The following is a 15,357-nucleotide window of genomic DNA, read 5'->3' on the forward strand; positions in this document are numbered from 1 at the left end:
ACCAATATATCTTTAAGATTTTTTGCCCTTCTGTATGTAATTGAGGGTTGATCATGCAAGTATTTAGACAAGGTTTTGTCCATCTTTAACATAGGCCAGTACTTCTCCAATGCCTGTTTCATAATCCAACATTTGTCACTGTAGGTAGAAATAAATCTCACTGTATTATCTGATGGAGGTTTTTCTTTGATTTGTAATAAATCTTCCCTTCTGGCTCTACATGCCTTCTTTCGCCCTTTCTTAATACTCCGTTTCGAATAGCCTCTATTCTCGAACCTTACAGATAGAGCATCAGCTTGTTCATTAAAGGCTTCTTCATTAGAACATATTCTTTTGATTCTCAAAAATTGTCCTGTTGGTATGCCATTTATTAATTGCTTAGGATGTGCTGAGGATGCGTGTAGTAGAGAGTTCACGGCTGTCTCTTTCCGAAAGACCTTTGTTTCAATGTAGTCATTAGCTCCTTTCGTGACCATAACATCTAAAAATTCCAAATTACTCTGACTATATTTGCACGTGAGTTTCACATTGATTTTGTTGGTATTCAAAATGCCCAAGAAAGATAGAAGGTCCTGTTCTGTGCCCTGCCAAATTAGAAAAATATCGTCAATAAATCTTACCCAGAACAGGACCTTCTCAATAAAGTCGATGGGTCTAGTAAAGAAAATTGACCTCTCCCATAAACCTAAAAATAAATTTGCATACGAGGGGGCAAAAGATGCCCCCATCGCAGTGCCTTGATTTTGTTGATAAATAATATCTTTAAAAATGAAAAAATTATGAGTCAAGGCAAATTCTAATAAAGAGATCAAAAACTCAATAAATTCTGTGCAATAGTCCGTCATAGATAGAAACATTTTCACTGCCCGAATGCCATCCCCATGTTGTATGGAAGTGTACAATGACTCCACATCGAATGTTACAAGCCACATGTCACTCTCCATCGGTATACCCTCAATCTTAGATAAGAAATCTCCAGTATCTCTGATGTATGAAGGCAGAGTGTGTACCAAAGGTTTAAGATGGAATTCAAGGTACTTACCAATTTCTTCACAGAGACTGCCGTTTCCCGAAACAATTGGGCGTCCAGGCGGGTTATTCAAATTTTTGTGAATTTTCGGCAGAAAGTAGATACACGCCAATTTTGGATAAGTTGGTATCAGATTGTCCCTAGTTTGTTTCGTAATAATTCCTTTTCTGAACGCTTCTTCAAGAATTTCCTGCAATTCACCCAGAAATTTTGAAGTGGGATTAAACGAGAGTCTCTTATAGTGTACTGTATCTTTAAGTTGTCTTAATGCCTCCTTTTCATATAGTCCAATCGGCCACACCACCACATTACCCCCTTTATCCGCAGATTTTATTACTATATCCCTCATTTCTTTTAATTCTTTAAGGGCTCTTCTTTGGCTCCAGGAGAGATTGTCATTACTCTTTTTAGGTGTTATTTTCTGGAATTCATTAGTAACCATTTTTACGAAGCACTCAATATTGGGATAAAGATTCATAGGGGGAAATTTTTTGGGGGTAGGAGGTACATACTTACTCACAGTTGTTGTTGATTCTGGTTCATTACTTAATTCTTCAAGAGTAGAGATCGCTTCCAATTCTCTCTCTGTCCATTCCTCTCCCATATTAGATCTCTCATGAAGTTTTTTAAGGACCAATTTTCTTGCAAATAAGTTTAAGTCTTTTAGTGCTGAGAAAAAATCAAACGAAGCAGTAGGTGAAAAACTAAGGCCTAAACTCAACACATCCACCTGAGTATCAGTCAGTATTTTATCGGATAAATTAATCACCTGTAGACGGGATGTTGATGCCTCATCCCTCCGTTTTTCTTTTCTTTTGTAATTATGTCCTCTCCTCGAGTTGGTGTTACGTCTCAAGTTATACAAACGATTGTCAATCCTGACATCACTATCTTCTTCTCGAGAGGACAAGGAAGAAAAAGACGAGCTTCTTACAATATCACGGCTACCAGTTGGAGCTACTTGCCATCTATAGATAGTCCCACTCCTCAGATCTTGAAGATCTCTCTGAAACTTTTTAGTCTTTGTGTCCTTCACTTCTTTTTTCCATATCTGAAACTGATTATCTATGTCCTTATTGAGTGCTTCCATCTCCGCAGTGGTGAGGGACTCAGATAATTTTATGCGAGTACTCTCAATTTCAACATCAAATTTATCCAAACTCTTCTTATTATTTCCAATTAAAAGTTCTATCAGAGCTCTAGAGCAATTATTACACGCTTCCTCCCACTTAGTCCTAAACAAGGTGTCTTCTATTACAAATGATGGCATAATCTTCACTCGTAAACCTCTAGGAATAAGCCCCTTGGCCAAGTATCGTTCTAATGAAGCCTTATTCCACCATGTCCGTGTCCTTTTCTTTAGTAAATATTTCATAGAATTCTTTAAATCCAATTTACTCCCATTTTCTGACGAAACATTCTGTGTTGCATCCCCATTAAAAACCGCATCCATACATGATAGCCAATTTAATTCTCTGGCTTTAGTATCCATACTGGCCATAGCTCACTGTAAACAGAGTACAGAAATTATTCTAATAAACCAAAAAACTGGCCTAATGAAGGCACTTCCAATTAAGCAAATCCTACACAAAACCACGGAAGTAATGCCACAGTAGAAGATTTAAAATGTCATTTTATTACATATATGCGAACATTACAGAAATTAATTATTACGAAACAAACTAGGGACAATCTGATACCAACTTATCCAAAATTGGCGTGTATCTACTTTCTGCCGAAAATTCACAAAAATTTGAATAACCCGCCTGGACGCCCAATTGTTTCGGGAAACGGCAGTCTCTGTGAAGAAATTGGTAAGTACCTTGAATTCCATCTTAAACCTTTGGTACACACTCTGCCTTCATACATCAGAGATACTGGAGATTTCTTATCTAAGATTGAGGGTATACCGATGGAGAGTGACATGTGGCTTGTAACATTCGATGTGGAGTCGTTGTACACTTCCATACAACATGGGGATGGCATTCGGGCAGTGAAAATGTTTCTATCTATGACGGACTATTGCACAGAATTTATTGAGTTTTTGATCTCTTTATTAGAATTTGCCTTGACTCATAATTTTTTCATTTTTAAAGATATTATTTATCAACAAAATCAAGGCACTGCGATGGGGGCATCTTTTGCCCCCTCGTATGCAAATTTATTTTTAGGTTTATGGGAGAGGTCAATTTTCTTTACTAGACCCATCGACTTTATTGAGAAGGTCCTGTTCTGGGTAAGATTTATTGACGATATTTTTCTAATTTGGCAGGGCACAGAACAGGACCTTCTATCTTTCTTGGGCATTTTGAATACCAACAAAATCAATGTGAAACTCACGTGCAAATATAGTCAGAGTAATTTGGAATTTTTAGATGTTATGGTCACGAAAGGAGCTAATGACTACATTGAAACAAAGGTCTTTCGGAAAGAGACAGCCGTGAACTCTCTACTACACGCATCCTCAGCACATCCTAAGCAATTAATAAATGGCATACCAACAGGACAATTTTTGAGAATCAAAAGAATATGTTCTAATGAAGAAGCCTTTAATGAACAAGCTGATGCTCTATCTGTAAGGTTCGAGAATAGAGGCTATTCGAAACGGAGTATTAAGAAAGGGCGAAAGAAGGCATGTAGAGCCAGAAGGGAAGATTTATTACAAATCAAAGAAAAACCTCCATCAGATAATACAGTGAGATTTATTTCTACCTACAGTGACAAATGTTGGATTATGAAACAGGCATTGGAGAAGTACTGGCCTATGTTAAAGATGGACAAAACCTTGTCTAAATACTTGCATGATCAACCCTCAATTACATACAGAAGGGCAAAAAATCTTAAAGATATATTGGTTCATAGCTACCACTCAGGACAAACCCCAGAAAGAGTTTTTGGCTCTAAAGGCCCCAAGTGGGGATTTTTCCCTTGTAACGATTGCATAGCATGTCCGAATATGTTACGAGCCAATGAGTTTTTATCCAGTGATGGTAATCATACTTTTGCAATTACCCAACATATTTCTTGTAACAGCTTTGGGGTGGTATACTATGCCACCTGTCCCTGTAAGAAGATTTATATAGGCCTAACATCAAGACCCTTGAAGATACGTGTAAGGGAACATTACAGAGACATCATGAATTCCAAGGATATTGAGGACATTTCCTCTTTGAAACCTGTACCTAGACATTTTAGGTTGGAACATGAATGCAATGCAAAACTTCTGAAGGTAATTGGCATTGACAAGGTCTATGTTGATCAGAGGGGTGGTAATTGGCGTAGGAATTTGGCTCAGCTAGAAGCGAGATGGATCTCTAGGGTAAACTCTGTTTACCCACATGGGCTTAATGAGATCCTTAGTTTTTCCTCTTTTCTTTAGTTTAGATACGTTTTTTTAATGTAGTGTGTCCTTATTTTAATGTTTTTATTCTTACATTTGTCATTTTTCTTAGTTTTTTTCAGTTATGTTTCTTATACATACCTTTGAGGATGACTGTCATGATGGTTAGTCGGAAGGTCCTGGTTGGTTCTTCGTGGCATGTGGTAATTCGTTCTGGCAGAAGATTATGGATAACATCGTGGGAGATCCTTCGGAATGTTGATGAGGATTCTTGTCAAGCAACATGAAAAAATATATATTTAATATTGCATCTTTTGCATTACATTGCTAATATTACACTGTTTTTTATTATTGACATTCTTAATTATATTATGTTTTCCCTCTTTCCTCCCTTTCCCTTGGGTGGGTTGGAGGGTTTATGCATACGTAATTTTTGTCACTGTTTTTTCTGGACGTCTGTTATTATTATTATTTTTGCGTCCTATTTTTATAATATTGGGATTCACTTTCCCACATCATTGTTTATTATATTGTATTTGCGTTATTCAGCTTCTCCCCTTTTTTGTCCTTGATGGGAGTTACTCTCACACACTTCGACACTTGTTTTTTATTGCTACCAGTTATATTTAGTAGCTCTTCTGCTCACTGTGACACTGATTCCCCATCTTCTGGCGCAGGTATTAAGATATTTACGGCCTGACTTTGTTCTCCTACAGCGGCGTGCGCTTCCACATCTCCGGCTTGTGCGTCCCCATGGCAACGCGTCTGTGCTTGTCGCGTGTGCTGCGCCTCCCTCTCTGACGCGTCGGGAGGAGGGGCGCGCGCATGTGACGTGGGACGCCGATCTGTGTGGGCTTCACATCCGGTTCTTGGTAACGGAAGCGCCGCACACATGCCGCTGCCACCACTGATCTCCTAGGTATATATAAGGACCCCTTTGTATTCCCTGCTCATATTCACTTTCCCCAACGAAGAAGCTATACGCGAAACGCGCGTCGGGTTCTGCGGGTTTCTGAGCCGCCCAAACAGGTCATGTATTACTCTTATATTTAGCTCTCTTTAACTCCTGTCTGCACGGTGCACTTTTGCCCTTATCATTTGGCTGCTACTGTGTCTTGGCACATGGCACTTTGGATAGCACTATGCACTTTTTTGCAATTACTATTTAGCTGCTATATAGTTTCTGGCATATGGCACTTTTCTTTGCTATCTCAGTATTAAGGACATTTATTTGAAAATCTTTTCCAATATAAAAAAATCCTTTTTATACTAAGCACTTTGCACTTTACTAATTATGTATTAAAAAATTTTTTGTGTCCTTAAAATAACAAAAAATATATATTTTTGTATACATTAGGACTTTTTGTATAGTGCAATAGTGTCATGATATAGGCTGCAGCTCAGTGTTTTGTTTCACTTTGATATATGATTTATATTCATTATGATTTTATATTATTTATTTAATCTATATTTGGAACTTACACTGTGACTGCTGGAGTGAGTAAGAGTAGCATGGGATATTAATTTTCTAAACATCCCCTTTAGCACTTTGAAGTGCATTATATTTTTGGTATTGCGGCTATTTTGTGTTGTTTTTTTCCCCCCCTTCCTTTTTGTTAATTTCTGTAATGTTCGCATATATGTAATAAAATGACATTTTAAATCTTCTACTGTGGCATTACTTCCGTGGTTTTGTGTAGGATTTGCTTAATTGGAAGTGCCTTCATTAGGCCAGTTTTTTGGTTTATTAGAATAATTTCTGTACTCTGTTTACAGTGAGCTATGGCCAGTATGGATACTAAAGCCAGAGAATTAAATTGGCTATCATGTATGGATGCGGTTTTTAATGGGGATGCAACACAGAATGTTTCGTCAGAAAATGGGAGTAAATTGGATTTAAAGAATTCTATGAAATATTTACTAAAGAAAAGGACACGGACATGGTGGAATAAGGCTTCATTAGAACGATACTTGGCCAAGGGGCTTATTCCTAGAGGTTTACGAGTGAAGATTATGCCATCATTTGTAATAGAAGACACCTTGTTTAGGACTAAGTGGGAGGAAGCGTGTAATAATTGCTCTAGAGCTCTGATAGAACTTTTAATTGGAAATAATAAGAAGAGTTTGGATAAATTTGATGTTGAAATTGAGAGTACTCGCATAAAATTATCTGAGTCCCTCACCACTGCGGAGATGGAAGCACTCAATAAGGACATTGATAATCAGTTTCAGATATGGGAAAAAGAAGTGAAGGACACAAAGACTAAAAAGTTTCAGAGAGATCTTCAAGATCTGAGGAGTGGGACTATCTATAGATGGCAAGTAGCTCCAACTGGTAGCCGTGATATTGTAAGAAGCTCGTCTTTTTCTTCCTTGTCCTCTCGAGAAGAAGATAGTGATGTCAGGATTGACAATCGTTTGTATAACTTGAGACGTAACACCAACTCGAGGAGAGGACATAATTACAAAAGAAAAGAAAAACGGAGGGATGAGGCATCAACATCCCGTCTACAGGTGATTAATTTATCCGATAAAATACTGACTGATACTCAGGTGGATGTGTTGAGTTTAGGCCTTAGTTTTTCACCTACTGCTTCGTTTGATTTTTTCTCAGCACTAAAAGACTTAAACTTATTTGCAAGAAAATTGGTCCTTAAAAAACTTCATGAGAGATCTAATATGGGAGAGGAATGGACAGAGAGAGAATTGGAAGCGATCTCTACTCTTGAAGAATTAAGTAATGAACCAGAATCAACAACAACTGTGAGTAAGTATGTACCTCCTACCCCCAAAAAATTTCCCCCTATGAATCTTTATCCCAATATTGAGTGCTTCGTAAAAATGGTTACTAATGAATTCCAGAAAATAACACCTAAAAAGAGTAATGACAATCTCTCCTGGAGCCAAAGAAGAGCCCTTAAAGAATTAAAAGAAATGAGGGATATAGTAATAAAATCTGCGGATAAAGGGGGTAATGTGGTGGTGTGGCCGATTGGACTATATGAAAAGGAGGCATTAAGACAACTTAAAGATACAGTACACTATAAGAGACTCTCGTTTAATCCCACTTCAAAATTTCTGGGTGAATTGCAGGAAATTCTTGAAGAAGAGTTCAGAAAAGGAATTATTACGAAACAAACTAGGGACAATCTGATACCAACTTATCCAAAATTGGCGTGTATCTACTTTCTGCCGAAAATTCACAAAAATTTGAATAACCCGCCTGGACGCCCAATTGTTTCGGGAAACGGCAGTCTCTGTGAAGAAATTGGTAAGTACCTTGAATTCCATCTTAAAGCTTTGGTACACACTCTGCCTTCATACATCAGAGATACTGGAGATTTCTTATCTAAGATTGAGGGTATACCGATGGAGAGTGACATGTGGCTTGTAACATTCGATGTGGAGTCGTTGTACACTTCCATACAACATGGGGATGGCATTCGGGCAGTGAAAATGTTTCTATCTATGACGGACTATTGCACAGAATTTATTGAGTTTTTGATCTCTTTATTAGAATTTGCCTTGACTCATAATTTTTTCATTTTTAAAGATATTATTTATCAACAAAATCAAGGCACTGCGATGGGGGCATCTTTTGCCCCCTCGTATGCAAATTTATTTTTAGGTTTATGGGAGAGGTCAATTTTCTTTACTAGACCCATCGACTTTATTGAGAAGGTCCTGTTCTGGGTAAGATTTATTGACGATATTTTTCTAATTTGGCAGGGCACAGAACAGGACCTTCTATCTTTCTTGGGCATTTTGAATACCAACAAAATCAATGTGAAACTCACGTGCAAATATAGTCAGAGTAATTTGGAATTTTTAGATGTTATGGTCACGAAAGGAGCTAATGACTACATTGAAACAAAGGTCTTTCGGAAAGAGACAGCCGTGAACTCTCTACTACACGCATCCTCAGCACATCCTAAGCAATTAATAAATGGCATACCAACAGGACAATTTTTGAGAATCAAAAGAATATGTTCTAATGAAGAAGCCTTTAATGAACAAGCTGATGCTCTATCTGTAAGGTTCGAGAATAGAGGCTATTCGAAACGGAGTATTAAGAAAGGGCGAAAGAAGGCATGTAGAGCCAGAAGGGAAGATTTATTACAAATCAAAGAAAAACCTCCATCAGATAATACAGTGAGATTTATTTCTACCTACAGTGACAAATGTTGGATTATGAAACAGGCATTGGAGAAGTACTGGCCTATGTTAAAGATGGACAAAACCTTGTCTAAATACTTGCATGATCAACCCTCAATTACATACAGAAGGGCAAAAAATCTTAAAGATATATTGGTTCATAGCTACCACTCAGGACAAACCCCAGAAAGAGTTTTTGGCTCTAAAGGCCCCAAGTGGGGATTTTTTCCTTGTAACGATTGCATAGCATGTCCGAATATGTTACGAGCCAATGAGTTTTTATCCAGTGATGGTAATCATACTTTTGCAATTACCCAACATATTTCTTGTAACAGCTTTGGGGTGGTATACTATGCCACCTGTCCCTGTAAGAAGATTTATATAGGCCTAACATCAAGACCCTTGAAGATACGTGTAAGGGAACATTACAGAGACATCATGAATTCCAAGGATATTGAGGACATTTCCTCTTTGAAACCTGTACCTAGACATTTTAGGTTGGAACATGAATGCAATGCAAAACTTCTGAAGGTAATTGGCATTGACAAGGTCTATGTTGATCAGAGGGGTGGTAATTGGCGTAGGAATTTGGCTCAGCTAGAAGCGAGATGGATCTCTAGGGTAAACTCTGTTTACCCACATGGGCTTAATGAGATCCTTAGTTTTTCCTCTTTTCTTTAGTTTAGATACGTTTTTTTTTTTTTTTTTTTTAATGTAGTGTGTCCTTATTTTAATGTTTTTATTCTTACATTTGTCATTTTTCTTAGTTTTTTTCAGTTATGTTTCTTATACATACCTTCGAGGATGACTGTCATGATGGTTAGTCGGAAGGTCCTGGTTGGTTCTTCGTGGCATGTGGTAATTCGTTCTGGCAGAAGATTATGGATAACATCGTGGGAGATCCTTCGGAATGTTGATGAGGATTCTTGTCAAGCAACATGAAAAAATATATATTTAATATTGCATCTTTTGCATTACATTGCTAATATTACACTGTTTTTTATTATTGACATTCTTAATTATATTATGTTTTCCCTCTTTCCTCCCTTTCCCTTGGGTGGGTTGGAGGGTTTATGCATACGTAATTTTTGTCACTGTTTTTTCTGGACGTCTGTTATTATTATTATTTTTGCGTCCTATTTTTATAATATTGGGATTCACTTTCCCACATCATTGTTTATTATATTGTATTTGCGTTATTCAGCTTCTCCCCTTTTTTGTCCTTGATGGGAGTTACTCTCACACACTTCGACACTTGTTTTTTATTGCTACCAGTTATATTTAGTAGCTCTTCTGCTCACTGTGACACTGATTCCCCATCTTCTGGCGCAGGTATTAAGATATTTACGGCCTGACTTTGTTCTCCTACAGCGGCGTGCGCTTCCCACATCTCCGGCTTGTGCGTCCCCATGGCAACGCGTCTGTGCTCGTCGCGTGTGCTGCGCCTCCCTCTCTGACGCGTCGGGAGGAGGGGCGCGCGCATGTGACGTGGGACGCCGATCTGTGTGGGCTTCACATCCGGTTCTTGGTAACGGAAGCGCCGCACACATGCCGCTGCCACCACTGATCTCCTAGGTATATATAAGGACCCCTTTGTATTCCCTGCTCATATTCACTTTCCCCAACGAAGAAGCTATACGCGAAACGCGCGTCGGGTTCTGCGGGTTTCTGAGCCGCCCAAACAGGTCATGTATTACTCTTATATTTAGCTCTCTTTAACTCCTGTCTGCACGGTGCACTTTTGCCCTTATCATTTGGCTGCTACTGTGTCTTGGCACATGGCACTTTGGATAGCACTATGCACTTTTTTGCAATTACTATTTAGCTGCTATATAGTTTCTGGCATATGGCACTTTTCTTTGCTATCTCAGTATTAAGGACATTTATTTGAAAATCTTTTCCAATATAAAAAAATCCTTTTTATACTAAGCACTTTGCACTTTACTAATTATGTATTAAAAATTTTTTTGTGTCCTTAAAATAACAAAAAATATATATTTTTGTATACATTAGGAATAGTGTCATGATATAGGCTGCAGCTCAGTGTTTTGTTTCACTTTGATATATGATTTATATTCATTATGATTTTATATTATTTATTTAATCTATATTTGGAACTTACACTGTGACTGCTGGAGTGAGTAAGAGTAGCATGGGATATTAATTTTCGAAACATCCCCTTTAGCACTTTGAAGTGCATTATATTTTTGGTATTGCGGCTATTTTGTGTTGTTTTTTTCCCCCCCTTCCTTTTTGTTAATTTCTGTAATGTTCGCATATATGTAATAAAATGACATTTTAAATCTTCTACTGTGGCATTACTTCCGTGGTTTTGTGTAGGATTTGCTATATACAGTTTGACTGCTGACTGATATCTACTGAACATACTTCCCTTGACGAAGCTACACTGGCAGTGATAGGCGTGGGGCCTTCCACACACCCCCTGTCCCGGGACCGACTACTTACCATGACAGCCTCTGACGATTTGGCCTGATGACCTGACTGTCTCTCATGTCGTGAATTCTGCTCTTGGGCTCCCTCCGGTGGTTATGAGTGGTAGTGCTGCGGTAGTTGGATCGCAGCATTTATCAGGTGTATCCATTTTTTGCAATCTGGGCTGGGCTATTTAAGTCCTGCTTTATCCTCTAGTCAGTGCCAGTTGTCCATTGTTTTTGGAGGATTCACATCCCTTTCTGGTCTCTCCTGTTTGCTGTGCTTTTCTACAAAGATAAGTCCTGGCTTGGTTTCTGCTGTCCACATGCTGTGGGCCTTATTGTTCTGTGCATTTTCATGTATTGTTTTGTCCAGCTTGTCTGTGAAAGGATTTTTACAGCCAAGCAGCATCTCTGGAGATGCAGATATACCCCCCCATGTCTTTAGTCAGATGTGGAGTTTTTGTATTTTCTGTGGTGGATATTTTCTAGTGTTTTAATACTGAATGCATAGTACTCTGTTCTATAGTTTCTACAGTATTTAGCTAGTATGGCCTCCTCTGCTAAATTCTGATTTCAGTCTGCGTATGTCATTTCCCTCTCCTCTCACAGTCAATATTTGTGGGGGGCTGTCTTTCTCTGAGGCAAGATAGTTTTCCGTTTCTACCTTTAGGGGTATTTAGTCCTCAGGCTGTGTCGAGGTGTCTAGGGAGCGTTAGGTACATCCCACGGCTACATCTAGTTGTGTGGTTAAGTTCAGGGTCTGCGTTCAGTACAGGTACCACCTTCTCCAGAGTACGTCTCATGCTGCTCCTAGGCCACCAGATCATAACAGTACAACTGGCCAACAATGAGTTAATTGCATCTCAGAAGAAGGGAGGAAAGGTTTTGAGCCATTTTTTTTCCTTAGCCTGTTTAGTCTATTCCTTCCTCTTAATCTCTGGGTGGCTGCGGAACCTAGTAATAACATGAATGTTCAGGAGTTAGTTTCTCGTGTGGATCAGCTTGCTGCTAGGGTACAGGGTATTTCAGATTGTATTGGTCAGACTCCTGCCTTAGAACCTAAGATTCCTACTCCTGATTTGTTCTTTGGTGACAGATCCAAATTTCTGAGTTTCAAAAATAACTGTAAACTGTTTTTTGCATTAAGACCCCGGTCCTCTGGTGATCCCATTCAACAGGTTAGAATCATCGTATCCCTGCTGCGTGGTAACCCGCAGGATTGGGCATTTTCCCTGGACACTGGCAATCCTGCTTTGCTTAATGTTGATTCTCTCTTTCAAGCATTGGGCTTATTGTATGATGAGCCTAATTCTGTGGATCAAGCTGAGAAGACCTTGTTGACCCTGTGTCAGGGTCAAGAAGCGGCAGAATCGTATTGCCAGAAATTTAGAAAATGGTCTGTTCTGACTAAATGGAATGAGGATGCCTTGGCGGCAATTTTCAGAAACGGCCTGTCTGAATCTGTTAAAGATGTTATGGTGGGGTTCCCCACGCCTGCTGGTCTGAGTGATTCTATGTCTCTGGCCATTCAGATTGATCGGCGCTTGCGCGAGCTCAGAGTTGTGCATACTGTGGCGTTGTCCTCCGAGCGGAGTCCTGATCCTATGCAGTGTGATAGGATTGTGTCTAGAGCTGAACGACAAGGATTCTGGCGTCAGAATAGGTTGTGTTTTTACTGCGGCGATTCTGCTCATGTTATTTCTGATTGCCCTAAGCGTACAAAAAGAATCGCTAGTTCTGTTACCTTCAATACTATACAACCTAAATTTCTGTTATCTGTGACCTTGATCTGCTCATTATCGTCATTTTCTGTCATGGCATTTGTGGATTCAGGCGCCGCTTTGAATTTAATGGACTTAGAATTTGCCAGACGTTGTGGTTTTCCCTTGCAGCCTTTGCAGAACCCTATTCCTTTAAGGGGCATTGATGCTACACCGTTGGCAAAAAATAAACCTCAGTTTTGGACACAGCTGACCATGTGCATGGCGCCAGCTCATCAGGAAAATTGTCGTTTTCTGGTGTTGCATAATTTGCATGATGATATTGTGCTGGGTTTTCCATGGTTGCAGGTACATAATCCAGTGTTAGATTGGAGATCTATGTCTGTGACTAGTTGGGGTTGTCAGGGGGTTCATGGTCACGTTCCTTTGATGTCAATTTCCTCTTCCCCTCTTCTGAAATTCCTGAGTTTTTGTCAGATTTCCAGGATGTATTCGATGAGCCTAAATCCAGTTCCCTTCCACCGCATAGGGACTGTGATTGTGCTATTGACTTGATTCCAGGTTGTAAGTTCCCTAAGGGCCGACTTTTCAACCTGTCTGTGCCAGAACATGCCGCTATGCGGAGCTATATTAAGGAGTCTTTGGAGAAGGGGCATATTCGGCCATCTTCTTCACCATTGGGAGCAGGTTTTTTTTTGTTGCCAAGAAGGATGGCTCCTTGAGACCATGTATTGATTATCGCCTCTTGAATAAGATCACGGTCAAATTTCAATACCCTTTGCCTTTGCTTACTGATTTGTTTGCTAGGATTAAGGGGGCTAGCTGGTTTACTAAGATTGACCTTCGAGGGGCATATAATCTCATTCGCATTAGGCAGGGTGACGAATGGAAAACTGCATTTAATACGCCTGAAGGCCATTTTGAATACCTTGTGATGCCATTCGGACTCTCTAATGCCCCATCTGTGTTCCAGTCCTTCATGCATGATATCTTTCGTAGTTATCTTGATAAATTCATGGTTGTATATTTGGATGATATTTAGATTTTTTCCGATGATTGGGAGTCTCATGTGAAGCAGGTCAGGATGGTATTTCAGATCTTCCGTGATAATGCTTTATTTGTGAAGGGGTCGAAGTGCCTCTTTGGAGTGCAGAAGGTTTCTTTTTTGGGCTTCATTTTTTCTCCCTCATCTGTAGAAATGGATCCGGTTAAGGTTCAGGCCATTCATGATTGGATTCAGCCCACATCTGTGAAGAGCCTTCAGAAATTCTTGGACTTTGCTAATTTTTTTCGTCGTTTCATTGCCAACTTCTCCTGGTTAAACCTTTGACCGATTTGACGAAGAAAGGCGCGGATGTGACAAATTGGTCCTCCGCGGCTGTTTCTGCCTTTCAGGAGCTTAAACGCCGATTTACTTCTGCCCCTGTGTTGCGTCAGCCGGATGTTTCTCTTCCATTTCAGGTTGAGGTTGACGCGTCTGAGATTGGAGCAGGGGCCGTTTTGTCTCAGAGGAATTCTGATGGTTCCTTGATTAAACCGTGTGCCTTCTTTTCTCGGAAGTTTTCGCCTGCGGAACGCAATTATGATGTCGGCAATCGGGAGTTGTTGGCTATGAAGTGGGCATTTGAGGAGTGGCGACATTGGCTTGAGGGGGCCAAGCACCGTATTGTGGTCCTGACCGATCATAAGAATCTGATGTACCTCGAGTCTGCCAAACGGCTGAATTCTAGACAGGCTCGATGGTCCCTGTTTTTCTCCCGTTTTGATTTTGTGGTCTCATACATTCCTAGTACTAAGAATGTTAAGGCGGATGCCCTCTCTAGGAGTTTTTTTCCTGATTTCCCTGGGGTTCTTGAGCCGGTCGGCATTTTGAAGGAAGGGGTTATTCTTTCTGCCATCTCCCCTGATTTACGACGGGTTCTTCAGGAATTTCAGGCTAATAAACCTGACCACTGTCCAGTGGGGAAACTGTTTGTTCCTGATAGATGGACTAGTAAAGTGATTTCTGAGGTTCATTGTTCTGTGTTGGCCGGTCATCCTGGCATTTTTGGTACCAGAGATTTGGTTGGTAGGTCCTTTTGGTGCCCTTCTTTGTCGCGGGATGTGCGTTCTTTTGTGCAGTCCTGTGGGATTTGTGCGCGGGCTAAGCCTTGCTGTTCCCGCGCTAGTGGGTTGCTTCTGCCTTTGCCGGTCCCTGAGAGACCTTGGACGCATATTTCTATGGATTTTATTTCAGAGCTTCCGGTTTCCCAGAAGATGTCTGTTATCTGGGTGGTTTGTGACCGGTTTTCTAAGATGGTTCATTTGGTACCTTTGCCTAAATTGCCTTCCTCTTCTGATTTGGTTCCGTTGTTTTTTCAGCATGTGGTTCGTTTGCATGGCATTCCGGAGTATATTGTGTCTGATAGAGGTTCCCAGTTTGTTTCTAGGTTTTGGCGGGCCTTTTGTGCTAAGCTGGGCATTGATTTGTCTTTTTCTTCCGCATTTCATCCTCAGACAAATGGCCAAACCGAGCGAACTAATCAGACTTTGGAAACATATTTGAGATGCTTTGTGTCTACTGATCAGGATGATTGGGTGGCTTTCTTACCATTGGCCGAGTTTGCCCTTAATAATCGGGCTAGTTCTGCTACCTTGGTTTCGCCTTTTTTTTGTAATTTTGGTTTTCATCCTCGT

General features: G+C 40.0%; 2 protein-coding genes across 5 annotated transcripts in view; one reads left to right on the forward strand and one right to left on the reverse strand.

Moving 5' to 3' along the window:
• LOC138644980 (hemoglobin subunit beta-2-like) overlaps window positions 1-15,357 on the reverse strand; it is a 214,898-nt gene that overhangs the window by 64,154 nt on the left and 135,387 nt on the right. The window contains exon 1 of one of the 4 annotated variants that reach the window (XM_069733936.1): window positions 4,512-4,660. The exons of the other annotated variants lie outside the window; for them this stretch is intronic. Coding sequence (XP_069590037.1) covers window positions 4,512-4,570 — 59 coding nt within the window. The 5' untranslated portion in view covers window positions 4,571-4,660. Of the gene's footprint in view, window positions 1-4,511; window positions 4,661-15,357 lie in introns of those variants that run through there. 4 annotated transcript variants of the gene reach the window in all.
• On the forward strand, window positions 5,411-7,348 carry LOC138645907 (uncharacterized). Its single transcript, XM_069735394.1, has 2 exons — window positions 5,411-6,884; window positions 6,985-7,348. The coding sequence occupies exons 1-2, from the start codon at window positions 6,153-6,155 to the stop codon at window positions 6,988-6,990; spliced, it is 738 nt and encodes a 245-aa protein (XP_069591495.1). The 5' UTR covers window positions 5,411-6,152; the 3' UTR covers window positions 6,991-7,348.

The sequence above is a fragment of the Ranitomeya imitator genome, chromosome 7, assembly GCF_032444005.1.
Source record: "Ranitomeya imitator isolate aRanImi1 chromosome 7, aRanImi1.pri, whole genome shotgun sequence".
In the NCBI taxonomy this organism is placed as follows: domain Eukaryota; kingdom Metazoa; phylum Chordata; class Amphibia; order Anura; family Dendrobatidae; genus Ranitomeya; species Ranitomeya imitator.

Coding starts and splice junctions, on each gene's coding strand:
- LOC138645907 (XM_069735394.1), top strand. CDS start 6,153: ATGGCCAGTATGGATACTAAAGCCAGAGAATTAAATTGGCTATCATGT.